The sequence below is a fragment of the Leucopleurus acutus genome, assembly GCF_964270905.1.
Source record: "Leucopleurus acutus genome assembly, chromosome: 4".
Lineage (NCBI taxonomy): Eukaryota > Metazoa > Chordata > Mammalia > Artiodactyla > Delphinidae > Leucopleurus > Leucopleurus acutus.
Window position 1 is genome coordinate 106,914,175 of NC_139146.1, and position 24,077 is coordinate 106,938,251.

Here is a 24,077-nt window from a genome sequence, read left to right on the forward strand (position 1 = left end):
GTCTGAGTTCCTTGACATTAGTTAACTAATCCTTTAAGTTCCCTTGTTGGATCTGTCACAGTGCCTTGAGTGTCCAAGGCATTCATTTAGTAAGTGCATGGATGAAAGGGTGAATGGATGGCTTCTTTTATTCAGATGGCTCTTGACCAGGGTGGGTCCTGCACAGCACTGCATATTACTGTTGAATCAAAAGTTAATTGCAAATTAATAAATAAGCTTGAAAACTCTGGTTTGGCTGATTCGAAATGAAAAAGTATCAGTCTATCTCGGAAGTTATCTAAGTGCTTGCTCATAGCAGTTACATGTTTATGATTTAAGAAATCAATTTCAGTGTTCATAAATTGTGTTTTTGAAATGTATCAGATTATTTTTCAGTGGATTTTTGGCTTGGCATTTAAAGCAGACAGAACTAAAATAATGACTTACCTCTTCAAGTATTATTAAGCTGACTTGTTCTCTTGCTATTTTTGTCTTTCCTATTTATTCATTTTCTCATTCCCCTTTCATTCCCATTTTTATTTGTATTGTATTAATATAGTGAGAAGGATTTGGTGAAACAGGCAAAGACCTTAAATAGTGCAGCAAATAAACTGATCCCAAAACATCATTAGGCATTTTACAGCTGGTCACCTCGCAAGTTGGATACCACAGCTTAATTGTAAAAGGAAGAAATCTGAAAGTTATTGCATTTATGCTCTGATTCTATATAAAATGTCACCAAACACTGAATTTGCTGGACTTTTAAAAAAAAAACGTTTGATATATATAGGCTGTGTTTTCTTCTTCTTTATTTTCTCCCCAGAGTTAGAAAATTGAGTATAAGTTCTCAATTAAATACCAAATAAACTTTGAGAAATTACTTGAGTTGACCAATAAACAAACACACCATTAAAAAACATCCTAGGGAATTGAAGCTCTGTACATATATGACTGATACCTTTACAGTCCAGTCCCCAACAATACCAGTTTCTAGGTGCGATGTCTGTGTCATTGAGCCTGTTCTGCCGTTGCGATGTAATGAACTAGAGGTGACTGCCACATGGTCTTGGACTCTTCTAAAGTAGTTCTGTGTCTCTTAGGCCATGACCCCTTTTCACTTTTGTCATCTAGGTTTAATCCCCAAGCCAAGGATAAGTACTTAGTATTCCACTACAGTTCTACTCTCAGTAACCAAGATTGCTTGCAACTATTTTGCCTTAGTGACTTTGGTGGGGGGCAGTAGGGTGAGGGCGGGGAACAGCATCCTTACATTTCTTTAAAGTCATAGAGATAAAGTTAGTGATTAGGTAACTTATGATAACATAATAATGTGGAAGCTTGGGAAAACCCTCCTAATATTTGTCATCTTCTACCTCTGCCAATTTCCTGCAATTCCACTTCCTATTTAGGTAGCTCAGAGAGAACCATTTTAATAAAAGCACATCTCTTCTATTAAAAAAAAAAATACGCTACACGTTTTTCACATCTATCCTGCTTTTCCTTTCGGAGTAAAGACAACAAGGCACAGACATGAGTGATGGTTTCCTGCCTCTTGTTCCTTGCTGGCAACGTTTACTTAAGAGTTTCTGTTACTTTTTGTTCAGATGGGAATTTGCTTAAGTTTCTAGGAGAATAACAATCTATTAGAAAACCATTTCAGAGTAGGAAATAGACAAATGATAAACTTATATTCATTATTATTATTTAGTCTAAAAATAAAGGTTCCCAGTAGGTATTCATAAACAATAATCAGCAGGGCTTCTTTTTCTAAGTGACCACAGATCTGACCATTCCTAGGCATTACATTGTAATAATCCTATAAATACTTTGATTTTTTTTAAAAATGACTTTTGATTGGGGGGAACAGGTGTTAGTTACATAAGCCTTTATTCCTTCAAAAAGTCTTGGGAAAATTTTTGTTTTTCTGTTTTTTCTCATTCTAGTAGATTTGCAGCATTTCAGCTGCTTAAGTGGGGACAAAGATAACCCCTTTGCTCCCAGCTCTTGAAATTCTTTACTGTCTTCTTGGAAAAAAACAGAATTAAGAGAGTAAGATAGATTTCATGTGTGTTTTTATAGGTCCTTGCAGACTTGAACCAAGGTCAAGTCAAAGAAAATATGACCAACTTCATGGAAGAGCCTGTACTTTTGAACTTAGTTATCTCTTATAATTTTGCACCTCTTCTTACCTTCATCAACCTTTTGTGGTGATGAGGTGCCTTTTCTATGAGCATTTGGAAGGAGTGCTCAAACACCAAAATAAAACATTTTAAAGACTATACATAGTAGCATAGTAGCATGCTCCCAAATTCTATTACAGAGAGCCCCAGATATTTCACCTTAGAACATGCTTCTTTATAGGTGCAAAGTTATAGGATATTTGGAAGAAAACATTCACAGTCTTCCAGAGAATATGGTCAGGAATCTTATGCAGGCCCAGTGCTGAATTGTTTGTCCACTTAGTCACACACCAGTTGGTAGAAATGGAAAAGGAAAGAGATAGCCAAAGGCTTTTCATTATGTTAAAAACCCGAAGCCTGGGTAAAGGTTGATGTATAGTGTCCAGTGATTTAATATAATTTGTGGTTTAGGGAAGGGACCAGGAAAATGTTCTAGTTCCACATATAAGAAGGTAGTTGCCCATTTGCAAGTTCCAGTGAGTATAAAACAGAAATATAAAGTACCAAACCTATTAGGAAATAAAAACAAAAAAGTGGATTTAACTTTAATTACTATGTACTTGAGGTTGGCTTTGGATATGGATTTTCTAAAAAGTGATGTTTTATTGTTTATCATCTAATGGCTGTAAACTGTAGTACTAGAATAAAAAAAATGGAAAATCAACTATTCCTCTGCCTGGTTCACCTTCATCTTGCTTTTTTTAAAGAATTTGTTTCTTCTCCATCTTTTCTCCCCCCATAATTTCTTCCCACGTCCTACAAAGTTTATTTTCCTCTCTCTGTCTCTTCATGCCCTTGGGTTGTTTTATTTTGTGTTTTGAACTTGGTCTTCCTCCCCACCATGGCTTGTGTTTTTTATCACAAGTTCATATGGCTCACATCCAGATTGCGCCAGGCTGAGCGAGGCCGCCAGTCTGCTGAATTGGACAACCGGCTCTTCAAGCAGGACTTCGGAGACAAGATCAACAGTCTGCAGCTGGAAGTGGAGGAACTCACCAGGCAGCGGTGAAGAACGGGTGGCTTTAGCGGCCAGGGTGGTCATGGGAAGTACTAAGGCCAGACAGCAAGAGAGGGGCGGTCTCCTGATCAAGCCATGTCTGTTTTGTCCTGCCATGTCCTTTCTCCAGAATTAGAATTCAGAAAGCTTCACATACATAAGCATTCCCAAAATCTCGTCAACATCTTTTGCCATCAAAGAATTAGGAAATTAGAACCCAAGATCCCAGGTAAAGAGGATGGAGTAAGAGAATTAATAGCCAACACAACACTAATAATAACAGGATTTCCTGAATTCTTACTGTGTGCCAAATACTTTACTAAGCACTTCATATGCATTCTCTCCTAACATCTTCCCATCCACCCTATTTGTAGGTGATCTTATTACCCCCACCTTCAGAGGAAATTGAGGCTCAATGGGGTTAAATTGTCCAAATTCACACAGTTAAGCTAATAGGTAGCAACACTAATTTAAAAGCCAATTTCTCTGACTCCAAGCCCTTAACCATTCTTCCATACCGTCTCTCAAATGAGACTCAACTCTGTACCTAAGGCACTGACTTCAAACAAATAGAACTTTGCTGTTGGATATAAAAGCACACAGTTACTAAGGATACTAGTGGTTGAGGGTGTAACTGGGGATTAACTACATAACTGTGAAGAGAGAGCAGCTAATTCATATGTAATGGGACTACAGAGTTAGTGCTTTCATACTGTATCTTGCTGAAAATTTAGAAATACTGTCTTTCAATTATAGTAAATCTTACTAGTTGTCATTCAGTTGACCACAACTTTTCATTAAGAGTTAGTATTAAATGTTGCTATTCGGAGCCGTGACCCTCAGGCACTGGGAGATCCGAAAGTGCATTCTTAATCATCCAAGGAAGATTAAACATGTTGAATGTATTTCAGTGTTACTGGTTTGATTGTATTGTATTTTAGTACTTTAAAACCTAGTTGTCCATATATATCTGGTATACTTTTTATTAATCAAGTATTAAAATTTAATTACTGAACTCTAAGAAAAGGGTTTGGCATTCTTTAGAAGATAGGAGTACAGAAATCCAAATTTTCATCGTTTTTCTCTCCCACCTATCCCAGGAACCAGCTTGAGTTAGAACTAAAACAGGAAAGAGAAAGAACGTTACAAAACAACAGGAGCATCCCAGGAAAGGGTTCCCAGAAGCCAGAACCCAAAACGGTAACATTTGTCATTCCCATGTTTATTTACTTAATTTTTAGAGGCTACCTTGATGGGCCGGACGGTTTTCTCTTATGGAACACATGCTTAATTGCTATGGCCTTGAGTACGTAGGTGGCAGGCAAGAGCTGGAGCAAACACATGGAGGCTTGATTCTGAGTCTGCCCCTGGGACACTCTAACTTGAATTCATTTGGAAAAGGGGATTAATGACCATAATTCCCAGTGACCATCTTATTCCTTTCAGTTTGTTAAGTAAGATTATTTTAGTATCTAATATTTTTAATAATATGGTATAGTCATCCCTCCCCAACCCTGAATTGCCCTTTAACAGAATTGTCTTAAATATGGATTCGCTTCTGTACACCTTTTTCAAGTCATGAAGATTTCAATTTTAGTATACTCAAGGTACTTCTCTTGGGAAAATTAGAAAAAAAGGGAATTAGGCACGGGGAAAGGAAGGTAATATAGAGTGGTTTAAAGAGCAGGAGTAGAAGCTTCTACAGAACAGTGTTAGGAAAGAGACCTCCAGCAACCTGTAGTGGTGAGAGATCTAACATTGGATTACGATCATCTCTGGGACCCAGGAAACCGAGCCACTCTCTTCAAATAATAAAATCAGGAAAGCGTGAAATACTTTTTCTGTCAAATGCAGGGAAAAAAATACCTTCTTTGTAAATATTATATATAACAAAGCAGGACAAATTTATAAGCTTTTTAAAATTTCTAGAGAGTGAGCTGCTAATTTGCTGGAGAGTAGAAAAGTGGTGAACGGAAATTTATTACACCTCTAATGTAACATGTGCAAAGAACCATTCTCTCTGTAGCAGGCTGTCTTTATTATCTTAGTTTAGTGAACATAAAATCTACGTATAAGGGCTTACAGAGATTTACTTAAAATCTTGGCCTGTCTTATCCTGTTTTTCCAGTGAGGCCTTAGATTTCTCAATCTTGAATCGCCTTGCAGTGCGAGCCTTTCCAGGAGTGGTCTGAGAACGGACATGCTCCTTTTAGAGGCTGATGGGCAAGGAGTTCAAGGCAGACAGCAGTGTTTGTGCCACAGGAAGAATCTGTCCCCCCAGAACTGCCCAGGCAGGGCTTAGCAGCATTGGTAGAAATGCAGTTTGGAATTTTCCATTGGTCCTTCAGAGTAGAAAACTCCTCAAGTCGTATAGGCTATAGAAGTTGTCGTGATACTGAGGCAACTACTTGACCGAGCGTCTAGAGGATTACACAGTCTGCTGGACATGGCCATGCTCAGTTTCACTAGCTGTCCAGAGCTCAGCTGGGGGTTTGTGTGTGTGTATGTTTTTGTTTCTTTTTTTTTTTCCTAAGAAGTAACTGATACCTTGAAGCCACTTTGTAAGTAAATAGGATACATTCTGACTTTCATTTGAGTCTCAAGCATTAAAGAAAATATCTACTGTGAAAATCATTTGTTGCAAACCCTATCAGAATCATTTGTTAAGAAACTATTTGGAACAAAGAATGATGGAAAATATCTCGAAAGTTAAACTCCTTCCCTAATTAAAAAAAAAAAAAAAAAGGGGCTTCCCTGGTGGCACAGTGGTTGAGAGTCCGCCTGCCGATGCAGGGGACACGGGTTCGTGCCCCGGTCCGGGAAGATCCCACATGCCGCGGAGCGGCTGGGTCCGTGAGCCATGGCCGCTGAGCCTGCGCGTCCGGAGCCTGTGCTCCGCAACGGGAGAGGCCACAACAGTGAGAGGCCCGCGTACCGCAAAAAAAAAAAAAAAAAAAAAAAAAAGCTGCTTAGCTTTATACCCAAGCTAAGACAATATAGAAGAAAATGTCTGCAGCATCATCATTGTTTAGCGGTCTGAATAATTAATAAATTGGGCTGTTTTCTTTTGGCAGGATGAGAAGCACAAAATTCAAGAGGAAAATGTTAAACTAAAAAAGCCCCTGGAAGAAAGCCACAGGTGTTTATTAATGAAGTATTAACTAAGATATAAAGCTATTTTGGGGTTGTGGGGAAAAGGGAGCTTTTGATATACACTGGCAATGACTCAGACCAGACACTGACTTGTAATAATATTAATATTTCAGAAAGACATTTTGAAGGGGGAGTGAATAAATAACAAGCCAGATATTAAACCAAACTCATTTAGTCCATTCCAGAAGAAAGAAAGAAAGAAAGGTGATCAAGCTGTCCTCTGATTCTTCCCTGGTTAATCCCCAAACTATCACTTAAAGGATTATGTCTAATCTAATCTTTACTGGATCAGTAGGACAAGTAAATGAAGCACAAACCATAGCATTTCCTAGGTTCTTAAATGTACTTGGGCATGACTTGTTTCCGCCTAAGTACTAAGTGAAAGGCAGCTATGTTTCAAATAAATACTCTAATTTCCCTTACTTTTTTTGTCTTAAGGAGAAAAACAGTTTTGCTTTATTCCTTTTTCTTAACTCTTCATCTCATTTCCCCGCAACGAAGAACATGGGATCGTTCCAAGGAAGTTGACTTTTAACAATTATTTTAACAACAAAACATTACATACTGCCACTGTATTAAAAAATGAAGAAGGTCCAACTATGTGACATTCTGGAAAAGGCAAAACCATGGAGATAGTGATTGCCAGGGCTTAGAGGATGTGGATGGATGAATCGGATTTTGTAGGGCAGTGAGAATACTCTGTATGACACTATAATGATAGATACATGTCATTATACATTTGTCCAAACCCACAGAATGTACAACACCAAGAGTGAACCCTAAGGTAAACTATGACTTATGATGTGTCAGTTTAGGTTCAATGACTGTAACATCAGGTACCACTCGGGTGTGGAACGTTGATAATGGCTGGAGGGTGGGAGGTCCAACAGAATATATGAGAAATCTGTGTCCTTTCTGCTCAGCTTTGCTGTGAACATAACACTGCTCTAAAATTTAAAGTCTATTATTAATGAAAACAACAAAAATAGATTATTATCAAGGAAAGATACCATAGAGGGATTTTGAGAGACCTATACAGTATACATTTTTGGCAGCTGTACCTGTCCAGCCTTTAATGCCTTAAGAATGAGATAGGGTGTCATCTGGAGCAAAACTAGCTGCTGGGGAAGATAAATCACACAGTCCAACAGTAGGCTGATTTTGCAGGTACTTAGCCTAAACTGCTCTTCCTCACCTCCAAGGCCAGAATGATTCCAGTACCTTTAAGTTTACTCCCAAAGAACATGGTCTGATCTAGGACCAGCCTTATTAAACTACAGTCCATCTAACATTATAGATCAGCATGGGCCATGGGAAGGAATTAGACCACAAAATTAACCAGGGCTCAAAAGGGCCTTTCAGAGTCAGCCACGTTCCAGACTAAAATCAAGTCATTTACATTCAAGAGGGTCTTACATGCCAGGTTCTGATTTTAGGCCCTGGGAATATAAGACAATACAGTTGTCCCTCGGTATCCAGGGTGCCAGGAACCCCTTCAGATACCAAAATCCAAGGATGCTCAAGCCCCTTACATAAAATGGCCTAGTACAATGAATATAATGGGCTCTCTGTATCTGTGGGTTGCTCATCTGGGGACTTAACCAACCACAGATGCGGAACCTGATGATAGGGAGGGACAAGTGTACTACCTTATATTTGTATTGTGCTCTGCAGCTTAAAAAGTGTGTCACATTCATTATCTCCTTACAAAAGTTTAATCATCCATTCCTACTTTACAGGTGAGAAAATTGAGGCCCACAGAGAGGCCCCAGTTGCCTCTCCTTATCATGTCTTCTGTTTTTAAGCCCTTTGTCTCTGCACTATATAATAGCTGCTGCCAGGGCCTATCCTGGCCAGAACTGCAATCCTAAAACATACCGAGGTTTCCTGGGATTGTGGTCCAAGGAACAGCTGAAAACCTGGTAACACTGATGGTCACACTGCCACTCAACCAAAGAGAATTGGAACCATTGTAGATCTGTGGTCCGTTTTTCCCAGAGCTGAGGCTTTGCTGAGGAGGAGGCTTTGCTTCTCCTCTTGTATAAGTTCTGTTCCAAGTTGGGAAGATCGGGGTTAGCTCAGCTGGTATCATGAAGCAATATTTCAATCTGAATGGGTACGTGGGAGAAGGGACTAATACGTGACATATGATAATGGGTAGGTTTCCATGATATTGGACAGGAAAAAAGCTATTAAAAGTATGGCCTTGGCCATTGACGTTTTACAGGTTGGGAAACATAACCACTGTTTTCTTGGTAGTAAAAAGGAAACAAAATGTAACTCCAATCTATTTTTAAACAGGAAGCTACTAGCATAATGTAGGATCATATTCTAGTAATAGATTTAACCACCAAAATTTCCTCTCTTTGGAGGTCAACATTAATAATTACTTTGGTCTTAGCAACATAAAAGAACCATGGTATTGCTTTTTGTGTGCTTCTGAAATGATTAAAAAGGAAATGTGTTGCTATTAGTTACTGTTTCTACTTTCCCATTGTAGGCTGCCGTCTCACCCTGTGAATGAACAGGTAACTGAGTCTCCTGTCCTAAAACACCTTGTATAAATTAAATAGTTGGCTGGACCATGCCTAGCTGTACACAAGGCAGCAAGGGAGGCAGATGAATGCATACAGGCCTCTGCTTCCCATCCTTTTAATAATATCCCGAACAAACATGCATTTGGCTGAAACGCTCACAGGAAGTAGCACAGTTTGGAGCAATTTACTAAGTAAACAGCAGCTCTTAACTTCCTATCTGAGATTCTCTTTGACATACCACGGGACCTGAGAGCTCACTGTACCTCCCTTTCCCTTAGTCTTCCCTTATATAAAATGAAGAGAAAAAATACTTATTGATCACTTAGAAATAACCAAACATTTACAAATATAGTGGTAGATGACAACTCCATGAGAAAACTGATAAATGCTACTATGTCTGAGTCACTGCTGTCATCTGTCTATTAGGATATAATGATGCCTACTCCCTCCATTCTTGGTGATAGAATAAGACAAGAGGGATGGGGCTTCCTTTTTTTAGCTTTTTACATTTATATACGTGAATTTTCTTTATATAGATAAAATCACGTTACTTTATTATAAAAATTAAAAGAGCACCAAGGGTAATGATAGGATTATCAGAGTTGTATATAAGGTGGTGAGACTGTATGTAATTTGTTCTAGTTTCCAGATAGCCTGTAGTGTGATTATGTTAATTTTGTAACTAAAAAATGCATATTCTGAAAATACTGGTCTTTCCGGGGCTAAGGGAAACTAACCGGCTCACTGTGTGGTTTAGGATCAGCCGCTGCCCTCCGAAAAGCCACAGATGTGTCAGCTGTGCCAGGAAGACTGCAGTCTAACAAAGGTAACAGTGGCGAGAAATGAACAGGTTCTTCACAGGGACACCCACTGCACCACCAGCCGCTTCTCACGATAGGGACTTCGCTGTATAGAGTGCAGAGAGTGGGGAGAAAAGCAAAAGGAGCAAGCATTTAGTGTGTACCTATTTTTTTTCAGTCCTATTAAGTCATGTTAGTAAGTCCCCATTAAAATATTAAATACAAATTAACTATATAAGTAATTTAAAACAAACATAAATTTGTAAGTAAATATTTATTGAGTGCCTACTATGCGGAATGTACTATTCCATGTGCCGGAGAAAGAGTAATGAACAAAATGTAGACCGAGTCCCAAGTCCTTGTTCTTGTTAAGCTTGTGTCCCTTGTGCCATCATTATATAAAGAACCTTGGGCTCAGAGGTGTCAAGTGCATTATCCCAGTTACTGAAAGCCCAGATGCAACCTGACTCTGGCTCCAAAGTCTATACGCCTTCCAGTACTCCATCCTGCTTAGGACAGAGAAGATAAGTTGGGGCGGGGTGGGGGGTTGGGTTCTTTGAATTATTTGGGGAAACAGCCTCTGAGAGGGAAATGAGCTCTTTCTCCACCAAATCACTTGTTCTGCCCTTGGATCCTCAAGGGTCTCTGCCTAAACCCCTACCCAGCTTGTTATCCTAGAGTCAGCAGGGTGAAGGAAGCATGCAGGAAAAGTAAGTGTCTTTGACAGCCATAGCTGTGCCTTGTTCACAGTAGGATCCCCCAGCACCTAATATGGTACCCAGTTCACAGTAGATGCTCAAGAAATGTTATGGACAAATGAATGTCAGAAACAAGTGCTTAGAAGAGGAGAAAACGTGCCCAAATTCTGGGTTACAACCTGCGTGCCACCATTTGCGATCCTGCTAAATTTTAACAAGCAAAATTGTAGCATGACCTAGTCTTAAATTAGCAGAAGCAGATAAAGATGAACTGCCTTTATGGAATTGGAAGTTGTAATTAGAGAAATGTGTTCCCAAACAGAAGCTGCTGCTAATCTAATTCTGGCTTTTCTTTTCTAAGCCATGCAGACTAACTGCAATATGTCAGAGGAAGATTCCTCCCAGGCTTTCAAATAAAAATGACCCCCCCTAGCTCTGCTGCACCCTCAAGAAGATGAATTGTTTGGGGAAAAGTAGCACTATTTATGGGGGAAATCATTCTTCACAGCCTTTAAATAGGGACCCTTGGAGCTATGTGTGCACCAACCTATCACAGCTTTACCAGTGGCACTGCCATAATGACCCACATGCTGTCCCACAGTTTGGCCACTAAAGACTCAAAATGCTTAATAAAGAGACTAACTTCCCAATAAAAAGGATGCAGGAAGCTGTGCTCCTGCTGCACTGATAACCCCAGAGGATGTGCTTGTAGAGCATCACAGGAAAGCACTGAGCACATCAGTGTATTAGAAATTACACTTTCAGTTCATGCTCAGCAAAGTTTTTAATCTTATGTCAGTTACCCAACCCTACCCATGGCTAGGTCACTGCCTGCCTTATTTGAAGTATGCTTGGGTAATTGCAAACTAATTTTAGAATTAGCCCACCTAAAGGTGAATATAAATGAAAGTATATATTATAAAGATAAATAATTATTGTAGTATCTGTTCATTTGCATTCTGTGGAAATGCTTCTCTTCATTTAAATCTAAGAACTAGACTGTATGCTTCTTTGTAGACAGATTGTTTAGTTAGATACTGTGTGGCACACAGCACACATTCAGCCACTATTTTATTAGACATTGAGCATCTATCATATTTGGCCTCTTATATCCCATGCATCCTTATGCCCTGCTCTTCTGTTACCCACTTGATCTCCCCCTCTCCTTGTAGAATGTGTGTAAGAACTGCAGAGGAACCTTCTGTAATGCCTGCTCTACAAACGAACTGCCTCTTCCTTCAAGTATCAAGCCTGAGCGAGTTTGCAATCCCTGTCATGAGCATCTGATGAAACAATATTCCAGCAGCCCATTGTAAGACTGGAGGCTGAGATCTGGACCAAAATGTCCCTACCTGTGTTAGATGTCAGGATCCCCTAGAGCCCAGACTTTAGAATCAACTCAAGAATTGACAGGAATGATTTAAATAAACCAGGTCCAGGGAGAAAAGGCAGTGGCTGGCAGTACTGGAATTTTGCTCATTTTCTCTAATGACTGTATGAATAAAAGTTACTCAGTTGAGCCTCTCTCTGCTAAATCTAAACAACCCCACGTTGGAGTATTTGGAAGGGCTGTTCATTTTTATGAATAGTGATAATACTACTGGGGTGGATGTTATAGGAGAGAGGGTCCTTGGCGGATAAGAATAAAAAGGAAAACGATCATCCCTCTGTTACATTCTCAGATTCAAGAGGAAAAGAGAATTGTTAACTGAGATTGAAATGACAGATGTTACATATTTTCCCAGATGCTGCTAGACACAAACATTATTTCTTCTTTACCCCCACTACCTACCTCTTCTTTAAAGTATCTCTACCAAACTGTGAACCCAAACTCAGGGAAAATAAAGAGTAATATAAATTTTGAATGTACTTAAAACTATTATAATATATTATAGTTTTAGGACCAGAATTTTCTAGTTCTGGCCTACATGTGTTTTCATTATCAGAATAAGGAGGAAGAACATTTGCTGTTTTTCCACTTAGTGACTTCAAAACTAAGTGTCTGCCCTTTTCAGAATCCCCTACTACACAACAAGCCAGCCTTCCCCACTCCCTCTTTCCTCTCAGTCATGGAAATTATAAGGGGTTTTAAAGATAGGGTTTGACTTTTGCAAGTAGGAAGTATTGAAGCAAAGCTATGTCAGGTGTAAAGTAAAACAAATTTAATTTGTCTTGGCTGAGAATAATTAGCTTAGAATATTTATTAAATTCTTTTGTGAATAAGAGATCCCTTATTCCAGGCTCAGATTCAGAACTGGTAGGCAGGTTTCTTGGAAAGTAAGATACTTCAACATCTCTTAGTAACAAACCCTTTGGGGAAAAAGAGGGAAGTGCATTCAGCAGGGGAAGGAAAAGAAATGGTTTATGCTCTTTTGATTATGTTACATGTGTCTAGGTTGTTTGATTCCAGTTAAGACTTAATAAGATATGATTCTGTAAGTGGCTTAGAATTATGGGGTGGAAACATCCTGGAACTATGATATTTGATAAATTCTGTCTCCTGAAAAGGGTTACAGCCCAGAAAAAGAGTTGTTATTCCAGAGGTCTGACCTGTTACTTGGTGAAGCTGAGTTTTAAGAGTACTAGGGAAAAATAAAATCTAATAATTCTAGCCTTGTTTGTTGTCATTTTTTTCCCCTTTAAACAGTATTTATTTCTTGTGATTCTTCATTCTCCTTATTTTTTACCACATATATGTGCCAGCACTGTTCTAAGTGCTACAGATAATGTGGGGAATTATCCTGAATTAGCAAAAGTTATTTTATAATTAATTTTGAATTAAATTGAAAAGAGGCCACATGGAATGTAAGGAGGAATAAGTAATTAACCACTTGAGATTTGATTTTGAAATGCACATAAGCTATATAGCATTTCGTTTTTGTTTTTTTTAATAAAACAAAGCTCCAAAGATCTGTTATTAGTGCAGCTGCCCACAAAAGCAAGGGGACCAAGTCATGAATACCTCGACTTAATGTTAGGCCTTTCTTCCTTGAAAATTGTGCTTTCCACCATTTAGCATCACCAAGAATAACATACTTAGGAATAAACTTAACCACAGAGGTAAAAAACTTGTACACCAAAAACTACAAAACATTGCCAATACTACCCAAAACCATCTACAGATTCAATGTAATCTCTATCAAAAATCCCAATATTTTTGGCAGAAATAGAAGCATTCCTGTAGAACCTCAAGGGATGCCTAAATAGCCAAAACAATCTTGAAAAAGAACAAAATTGAATGTCTCTCACACTTCCTGATTTCAAAACTTACTACAAAGCTACAGTGATCAAAACAGTATGGTACTGGCATAAAGACAGACATAGTGACCAATTGAATAGAGAGCATAGACATAAACCCCCACATATATGGTCAAATTATTTTTGACAAGGGTGCCAAGACTTCAATGAGGAAAGGAAAGTATTTTCAAAACTGATGTTGGAAAAACTGGATATCCACATGCCAAAAATATTAAAAGGGACCTTTACAACATATACAAAATTAACTCAAAATGGATCAAAGATCTGAACATAAGGGCTAGAACTATAAAACTCAGAAGAAAACATAGAGAAGAGAAAGACTCATGACATTGGATTTGGTAGCAATTTCTTGGATAAGACACCAAAAGCACAGGCAACATAAGAAAATATAGGTTGGGCTTCATCAAAATTAAAAACTTGTGGAGAAACTGGAACTCCTGTGCACTGTTGGTGGCAATGTAAAGTGTTACAGCCACTGTGGAAAACAGTATTGTGGTTGGTTCATAAAGAAATTAAAAGTTCCATTAATACAGCAGTTCCACTTCTGGGTATATACCCAGAAATGAAAACAGGGACTCGAACCAATTATTCATACACCCACATTCATAGCAGCATTATTCACAATAGCCAAAAAGTGAAGCAACCCAAGTGTCCATTGACTGATGAATGGATAAACAAAATATGACAGATACATATAAGAGAGTAGTATTCAGCCTTAAAAAGGAAATTCTGACACATACTACAACATGGATGAACCTTAAGGACATAAGTGAGATAAGCCAGTCACAAAAGGACAAGTAGGTTTCCACTTGTTTGAAGTGCCTAGAGCAGTCAAATTCATAGATAGAATGGCAGAGATGAAGTAAAATGGTGGTTACCAAGGACTTGGGGAAGGGGGAAATGGATACAGAGTTTCAGTTGGGGGAAGATGAAAAAGTTCTGGTGATGGATGGTAGTGGTGGTGTTTGCACAATATGAATGTACTTAATGCCACAAAAATGTACACTTAAAAATGATTAAAATGGTAAAGTTTGTTATGTATATTTTACCACGATTTTTAAAGTACCATGCTTTCCAGTCGGATACAGAAAATAATTAGATATGTATGTGTATATGGCTGGTACACAGACATAAAGCCCCATCTGCTGAGAGGGTCTGGAAGTCGACACCCCAGTAGCACTGGGCACACCCAATGCCCAATCCTTCATTAGAAACCAAATCTTGGTTTCTAATATCATTCTCCAATAAAAGGAACCAGGACCCCTTGGAGAAATGGCTGATTCTCAAAGGGATACAGGAACAAGCTAAAAGCTCCCAATGAGTAAAGCTGAAAAAATGTGAGCTGAATAACGTAGAATAGGATTATTACCCAGAGTATAAAATACGAGTCCATATTAATATAAAGGATTAAATATATTTAATTAATATATTTAATTAATATAAAGGATTAAATAAATGGTGAAGAAATGTCATCTCTTCTATACAGAAAAATTCCAAATAATTTACGTAGCTACTCTTCTTTCAGGTAAGTGGAGCTTACCTCCCCACCTCTTGAATCTGGGCTGTGCTTAGTAACTTCGAGAAAGGAGACTATAGAAAGAGAAAAAAGGAACTTTATAGTAACCTAGGAGACACTATTTTGGTCAGGTGATCAAAATTCACATGGTCAGTGATAAGTCATGTTGATAACATGAATCCTTGATAAGATGAATGCAGTGAGAATGACACCTTTGTATTCTTTCTCTGCAAAACCAATAACCCCAGTCGAAACATGAGAAGAACCTCCAATTGAGGGACATATAACAAAATATCTGACCAGTACTCCTTAAAATTGTCAGGTCATCAAAAACAAGAAAGACTGAGGTTAAGGAGACACGAAGACTAATGTAATGTGGGATCCTGGAGTGAAAGATACTAGGGAAAAGCTAATAAAATCTGAATGAAGTCTGGAATTTAGTTAATGGTTCTGTACTAAAGTTAGTTGTGACAAATATATTGTAGGAATGTAAGATGTAAACAGTAGGGAAATTGGGTGAGGTAGTAGTAGGAATTCTACTTTTGCAACATTTTTGTATATCTCAAGCTATTTTGAAATAAAGTTTATTTAAATTTTAAAAATTGTGCTTTCATACTCAAAACAACTACAGGTCTGACCTAATAGAACTTGACTAAACTCCCTAAATGCAGTTTATTTCCAAATAGAATCTGAGAATTTTCCTCAGCATGAGGATTTTAAATCAGATTTATAGCTCAGCACAACGTCCTTGGTTCATTCATTATTTACAGTCAAGTTATAAAAATGTATGATAATTTGAAAAGATACATGCACCCCAATGTTCACTGTAGCACTACTTACAATAGCCAAGACATGGAAGCAACCTAAATGTCCATCAATGAATGGATAAAGAATGGAATATTACTCAGCTAAAAAAAGAATGAAATAATGCCATCTGCAGCAACATGTATGGTCCTAGAGATTTATCAAACTGAGTAAAGTAAGTCAGACAGAGAAAGACAAGTATATATCACTTATTAGTGCAATCTAAAAAAAAAATGATACAAATTAACATATACAAAATAGAAATAGACCCACAGACATAGAAAACAAACTTATGGTTACCAAAGGGGAAAGCAGTGGAGAGGGATAAATTAGGAGTTTGGGATTAACATATATACACTGCTATGTATAAAATAGATAACCAACAAGGACCTAATTTACAGCACGTGGAACTATACTCAGTATTTTCTAATAACCTATATGGGAAAAGAATCTGAAAAAGGATAGATATAGATATGTGTAACTGAATCACTTTGCTGTACACCTGAAACTAATACAACATTGTAAATCAACTATACTTCAATTTTTTTTAAAAAAATTTAATGGAAATAAAAAACACCTAGTAATAAAAAATAGTGAAAGTCGGAAAAAAAATGTATGATTTAAATTCTTAAAGGGAATTTAACCATTCTGTAAAAGGACTCCAGGTATGGCCTAATGATTTTGAAGTAACTCTCAGGGCCCTCGCCTATATTACAGCCTCATTTCAGCTTTGCCCAAGAGAAAATGTAGCCCTTTTTAAAGAATTATATTTCAGAAGTAAGTGGCATGTTTTGATATATAGTAAAGCATCTTTCTAATAACTTAGCCTAATAACCCCACAAATGTTCTCCCAGGTCAAATCTTAATGATTCTTAGACATTTGTTAGCTTGGGGATTGTCAATTATTGAGGTTTTCTATTTTATTCTCAACATTCCTGAGGACAGTTGATTTTGTTGTTAACACATTAATTACTTTTGTATAAGAGATTTTGCAAGCATGTCAATCTACCAAATCAGAAATCAAGGATCTGATAAGCACAGTTTCTATACCTAGAATAAAAGACAAACTTTATTCAAAGACAGCATATCATCTTGAAATGTAAACATAGTTAAAAATAGAACCAGAGACCAACTGTAAGCAGTGCTGAGGATGTCAGATTCCTGAGTTAATAACTAAGCTTGGTAAAGAGAGAGGACTCAGGACGCTAATGGGTAGTGGGGTAGAAAGACTGAACAAGTCTCCAGGCAGCAGTACTACCATGCCATTTTGGGGCGCTGCTTTTCAGTAGATTAGGATCATTCATATTCAATTATAAGGTCTATCACAAATAGTTTACTCCTGTAAATTAGAGCAGGTTAAAAATTAGCCCAATATTATCACTTGTATTCCCCCATTTGCTCTCTTGAGGGGACAAGAAATGGATGGAATTACTGCCAGCCTGTCAGAAATTCTGAGTAACTTGGTTTCTCAGTTCTGGTCTTTATTCCCAAATGTCATCATCATCAAGTGGCAGAAAGGTTGAGAGCCTCTTTATTTCAGTTAGAACCAAGCACGTTTTGGGATCACAAGTCTTTGAATACACTTGTGAAGTTTCACAGGCTTCAAATTTAGTCTGGATCATTTGAGAAGCTTATTCTTAAATGTACCTTGGTGATCCTTGTGGGTTTCACTGAGCTGTCCATAGTCTACAGTCTACATTGGCTACACACCTTCATGCTTTATCACCAGGTGCTTTCAAAATCATTTCACCGGGATGTCCTAATTCTGACACAGAACCTAGAAGCCATAAAAGGGGAAGATTTAAGAAATCTACCACATAAAAACAATTTCTGCCATGATAAGCAAATAAAGTGACAAACTGTCAGGGGGTGGGGGGGGGCAGTATTTAAAGCCAGCTCATTGCAAGGTCTCTTGCCAATTAATTAAGAAAAAGACCAAACACAATAGAAAAGTGCTCATTTAACATCACTGAAAGGCCATCAGCGAAACTCAGCTTGTGGAAAACCTCTAAAGGTTTATTGCATTTCTTCAACAAATAAGAAGGGAAAAAAGAAATGGAAGGGGAAACATTAAGATTAAAAGAAATAAGAAACAGGCACTTCAATTTCACTAAAGATATCTGAATGGTCAATAAGCTTATGAAAATATGCTCAACATCATTTATTGGGACAGCAAATGAAAACCACAATGAAATACCACTATCTACAGAATGGCTAAAATTACAGGCTGAAAACATCAGATGGTGAGGATGTGCACCAACTGGAACTCTCATATTGTGTGCGGGTGTTTAAAACAGGATGACCACTCTGGAAAAGGGTATGTCAATTTCCAGTAAAATTAAAAATGTATCAACCTTGCAATTTAGGATATTCTACTAAGTACTTACCCAAAAGAAATTAAAACGTGGGTCCACAAGAAGCCTTGCACAGGATATTCACAGCAACTTTATTCATAATAGCCAAAAACTGGAAACAGCCCAGCGCCCACAAGCTGTTCACCCGACAAGTGAAAGGTTAAACTATAGCATATTCATACAATGGAATACTACTCAACAATGAAAAGGAACAAAGAGCTGAAACACATAGATGAATCTCAACACATGCTGAGAGGAAGAAATTTACACAATAATACATACTGATTCCATTTCTATGAAGTTCTAGAATAGGCCAAACTAATCTATGGTGAAGACAAAATCCTAATAAGAAGGGATGGGAGAGGTACAGGAATTGACTACAGAAATTTTCTGATGTGATGGAAATGTTCCATAGCTTGTATAAGGGGTTTGGGTTACACAGCTGTATGTCAAAACTCATCAAATTAATATTTGTTCAATTCACTGTAAATTTTACCTCAAGAACAAGAAGTCTACTTAATGATATGGATGCCACAAAGCTTAAGATTCAAGTATAGATGTCTACAACTTTGACACACATAAAGAAAAAAGACTGATGGGTGCACAGATACATGATGAAGAAAATATGGCAAAATGTTACTTGTAGAATCTAGGTGGTAGGTATAGGCATGTTTTTAATCCAACTTTTCCAGATACTTGAATTTTTTTATTAAAACATGTTGCAGGGGAAAAAAGAGACATAATAACCATTGCAATGTGTGGACTGTTGTTCAGATCATGATTCAAATATACTTTTATAAAATGACATTTCATATAGATATTTGATAAGAAATTAGTACTTTTAGGAATGATGGTACTTTTTAAAGTCTTTTTTTTAGAAGAGATGTACACTGAAATATATCCAGATAAAATGATGCTGTCTTGAAGTTGATTTAAAATTAATGAGGATAAGTAGATGGGGATTATAAGAGAAAAAGAAAAATGGGGAGAGGATATGAAGACAAATTTATAAGAAAAAAAATCCCAAAGCCCCTTAAATATGAAGAAATGCTCCATCATAAGAGAATACCATTCTGTGTGTTTTTTTTTAACCTTGGCAGATTGGCAAAGAACAGATTGCTAATACACTGTGTTGGGGGGCTATGGGGAAATGGACACTTGCATTGCATTGCTGGTGCAAACTAAGGAAAAACAAATTATAGATATCAATTGAATTTTAGATATAAATTACAAGTGCACATACTCTGATCATTTATCCTACAGAGAAATTTATGTATGTACAAAATGATACAAATTTATACAAGGTAATTCATTTCAGCAGTGTAACAGCAAAAGATTGGAAACAATTTACATCTTCATCAGTAAGGACAGGTTAAATGAAATACACCCACACTGTACAATCATTTTAAAAAATGAGAAAGGATTTTATATACGGATATAAAATATTTAGAATGTAATTAAATGGGAAGAAATGTACAGAATAGTATGCATACTATGCTATAATTTATATTTTTTAAATAAATGAAAATGCCTACTAATACTTGCTTATCTATACAGTAAAATCACTGGAAGTTTACATTAGAAACTGATAACAGGGTTCCCTGAGAAGGGGAACTAAGTGGCTGAAGTATAGGATGGGAAGGAAACTGCTCACCGTATAGCCCTTCATATCTCTTGAATTTTATTTCCTTCAAAAAACCACAAAATTTAAAAATTATTCTATTTATTTTCATATCATCGAGGTTTAAGAACCAAATTAAACCTTCCTATATCCTCTTCCTGAAATTCAGTAAGAAAACCACCCGAATAAAAAAACTGGGCAAAAGATCTGCACACCTCACCAAAGACAATATGCCGATGCAAATATATACAGATGTCAACATCTTGCACATCATGGAATTGCGAATTAAAACTAAGTATCACTACACACCTATTAGAATAGCTAAAATTCAAAACACTGACACCACCAAATGCTGGCAAGGATGAGTTGCTACAGAAACTCTCATTCTTTGCTGGTAGAAATGCAAAATGGTTCAGCCATCTTGGAAGACTGTTTGGCAGGTTCTTACAGAACTAAACATAGTCTTACCATATGATCCAGCAATCACACTCCTTGGTATTTACCCAAATGAGTTGAAATCTTATGTATACATAAAAACCTACACACAAATATTTATAGCAGCTTTATTCCCTTCGTACAAACTTCAGAGATTTATTTTCTGATCTGCTGAATTCAGGCGGGAAAAATGTATTCCTACTACATTAGAGCAACTTTTTTTTTTCAAAGCCCTGGAACTTAGGCACTTTACTGCTGAGAGATACCACTCTACTCTATAACACAGGCCCTACCAATTGAACGTGAACCCTTTCACATAATTTAGGGAAAACTCTCAAAATAATGGAATGTTTTAAATTATAAAATGATCAAGATGTAATCCAGAGAAAAATCTCCAAGTGAGAACCCGCTAAGGGACTGTTTAGGGCAGAGGATGCCAATAGGGCATGTTAACTAATAATAAGCAGGGTCACTGCCTCAAAATGTCACATAGATGGAAGTGGCTTTCTCCTGCTTCTTTCTCTCCACACCACAGAAGTGAGAAGGATTTAGAGCCTACTGCTCCACAGCAGAATCAGTCTCCCTCGCCACCTGGCAGAAGCGTCTCACCCAGACGTGGAAAGACAAGCACAAAATGGTTCTGCTTAATTCCCTGGCAGAAGTGAGTATATCAGATCAGATCACAATCTTCAACAATCTTCTCCTCGGTATTTACATGCTCCTTATGCGTCTTCCCTTGCAATTCCTTTGAGCTAGCCAAAGCAGGATATGGGTAACCTGGACATATCCAACCCCACTATTTCTGAGAGCTTTACCACAAAGGAAATTATAAAGACAAAGAGGACCCAAAGAGAAGAGCAAAATTCACTGTCATTATTTCTTTCAATAGCAAATGATGATGCATAATCCAGTCGTGTCAAATTTCAAGAGGGAGAAGTATGTCTTTAGATGGGATAAAAATAAAAGATTACTTTTATTCTATTATCTGTTTTTCTTCCCTTTCTAGTAACTTTCTAGTAATTTGCCTTGTCAGCAATTATTCATTTACTAATGTAAATTATGAGCAATAACCTACTAAAGGAAGTACAGGAAAGTATATGAATTCATAAGATGACTTCCCAAGAATGCCCACCTTTTTTCTGAGAACTTGGCCACTAGTGTGACAAGAAGATACACACTTCAAGCTTACCCACCACGTAATGTATTAATGCTTTGCTCTCATTCTTTTCAGAGAGATGTGCAAGGGAAACTCATTATCTTTTTTATTTTTACGTATTTATTTGTCTGCACCGGGTCTATAGTTGCGGCATGCGGGACCTAGTTCCCTGACTAGGGATCTAACTCTGGCCCCCTGCATTGGGAGCATGAAGTCTTAACCACTAGACCACCAGGGAAGTCCCTCATTAGGTTTAAAATAAAGTAATTGCAAATGAATTAATTCCTCACCAACCCCAATCCTAATCAACACTACAGACTTTTTTCCACAGACCTACTGCTAGAGGGAGAAAGAAAAGATCGCATTATAGTAGCTCATATGGCTATAGACACCAGTTCTTATAGCTCAATACATTCAACCACATATGAAAATACATTTCTATTTAGGTCGTAATACGGAAGATGTTAAGCTGGTTGACTGAATCATGCTCTTATAGGATGATAAAAGCAAACACAATTACAAATTAACCATTTCTTCTTATAATAATATACCAGGACTTGATGTAATAAAAATGTACTAGGTTGATTCACACACTCCAAAATAAATACTCTTAGGTAATCTTCAGCCTGAAACAAGCCTTCATTTATTGACTACTTACAGTACAGTGATTCCGTATCTTAGCTGGTAATCAAAGATGGTTATGTATTAAGTGAGAGAAGACATAATCTCTCTTCCAGATACCACCTCTCAGAAATCTGGGCTAATTAAACTTTAAGAACTAGAACTGCATCTCCTGGTAACCACGTGACAGTCGTCACCCTGAGAACAGGAACAAGGCAAAGAAAACATACAGGACTTTGATTCTCCTACACAGGTACACATAAAGTTAGTTTATTAATGACTACATTTTGAAGCCAGCCATTTTGATCCAATATTTAAATAACAAGCTGTTTAATATTAAAGCAGAAAGTACTGCCACAATGTGACAGAAATACAGCTTTATCCATAATCCTTTCACACGATTATACATTAAATGCTATTTTTAGTTAAGCAAGGCACCCCTACTTGTTCTAAAATATGGGATGTGCTACCCCACTGAAAAAGCAAATGAGACTCAGATTTTTTCCTATCTAGAGCTGGTTTAAATTCAAGTGAAGCCATTAATGTCCTTACCAGTCAGGACTGTTATGACATGTCACTTCACAGTATTGAGACTAACACACACCTTAAGGTCTACCCCAAAACCAAAAACAGGTGGGGGGGCAGGGGTCAGACAACTTTTACATTAAGACTATAATTGCCTCCTTAATTATACAGGCACCAATGTTAAATGCCTTCAGCACAAGGCTTAGAAAGGCAAAACATTTCTAAAGACATAAAACTGCCAAACTGTTGTCATTTACACTCACTAACCTGTAGTATTTGTTTTTTGTTTTGATTTTTTTAAAATTCCTACCCCTATCTAAGTAACCAAATACACCTAAAATTAAAATAACTCTGCCAAACCATAATGGTTCAAAGGTCTGAAACCTTTCCTTGCTTTGGTGAGTATTTGGTTAAAATAATCAGTATTTCATTCCATAAAAAGTTTCACATCAGAGCTCTTAATTCACAGGCAAAAAACAAAACCTCAAACAGATCATTTTTAAAATGGGAGAAAGATTTTAAAGGACAGCGCTGAATAAAAATATGTAGTCTTTACACTGGGTCACAAATCGTCTATGAAAACTGTTTAATCATATAAAATAAAGACCAGATTTTTTAATCAGATCCTGGACAGTTTAAACAAAAAAGTAAATCTGTGGTTTATTTCATAATCCCAAACTGAATCTTTCCTTTTTCTTTCTAAACAGTCCACTATGGAATTTTTCTTATAAGCAATTAACCCCAAACCCCCAAATGGTTTCTCTAGCAGTTGCTGCTAAAAACCTGGAACTTTAGATCCCATGTCCAAGAAAGATGTGCAAATGAAATGCTTCTTGCTTCATCCTGAAAATAAAACAAAAAATGTTGCATGCTTACTCAAAATGAAAATGTGTTGCGCAAGTTCCCATACCATTTAAAACTACAAATTCAATAGTTTTTTTTCTTTCTGATTTATTGCAAGTTATCTGACAAACCAATTAAGCTAAGGTGAAGAAAATTAGTTAGGCATTAGTGTTTGCAGCCTGGTATGAAGATAGCAGATTTTCAGAGTTGGGCGCAGAATATATTTTGCATAGATTTTAGCTAATGTAAATATTTAAGTCCCACGAGATTGTGGGACTTTATATCCAAAAATAGCCTATGACAACTATAGTAAACAAATGCCCCATGTGTTTTCAAGAAATCACTACAGGTAAGTGTCTTAAAGGAAAGCCCCATTACATGTAGAAAAATGATCACAATACAATATATTAAAAGATTTTATGGGGAAAAAGAGAACACATGGCACTGAGTCAGGGAAGGGACATCAATACATATTTAGTTGATTTGTCACAGATAAAACTCTGAAATCTATGTACTTCCTAGGACAATTTTCATAACACCATTTCAGGAAAAGAAGCAGTGTTACATTAAGTGTACAAATCCATGACACACCCTGGTTTC

At 37.2% G+C, this 24,077-nt stretch overlaps 1 protein-coding gene across 8 annotated transcripts in view; it reads left to right on the forward strand.

Annotated features, from left to right (window-relative positions):
* Positions 1 to 12,981, forward strand: part of RUFY3 (RUN and FYVE domain containing 3) — an 84,103-nt gene extending 71,122 nt beyond the window's left edge. For 3 of the 8 annotated variants that reach the window (XM_082838381.1, XM_082838382.1, XM_082838383.1), the window contains 6 exons: positions 3,045 to 3,164; positions 4,257 to 4,356; positions 6,231 to 6,295; positions 8,810 to 8,837; positions 9,604 to 9,672; positions 11,517 to 12,981. In XM_082838381.1, the coding sequence (XP_082694507.1) occupies positions 3,045 to 3,164; positions 4,257 to 4,356; positions 6,231 to 6,295; positions 8,810 to 8,837; positions 9,604 to 9,672; positions 11,517 to 11,660 (526 nt within the window). In that variant the 3' untranslated portion in view covers positions 11,661 to 12,981. Of the gene's footprint in view, positions 1 to 538; positions 1,206 to 3,024; positions 4,222 to 4,256; positions 4,372 to 6,230; positions 6,296 to 8,809; positions 8,838 to 9,603; positions 9,673 to 11,516 lie in introns of those variants that run through there. The other 5 variants (XM_082838386.1, XM_082838387.1, XR_014326174.1 and 2 more) reach the window with 4 other exon arrangements.
* Positions 12,982 to 24,077: the final 11,096 nt, after the last annotated feature.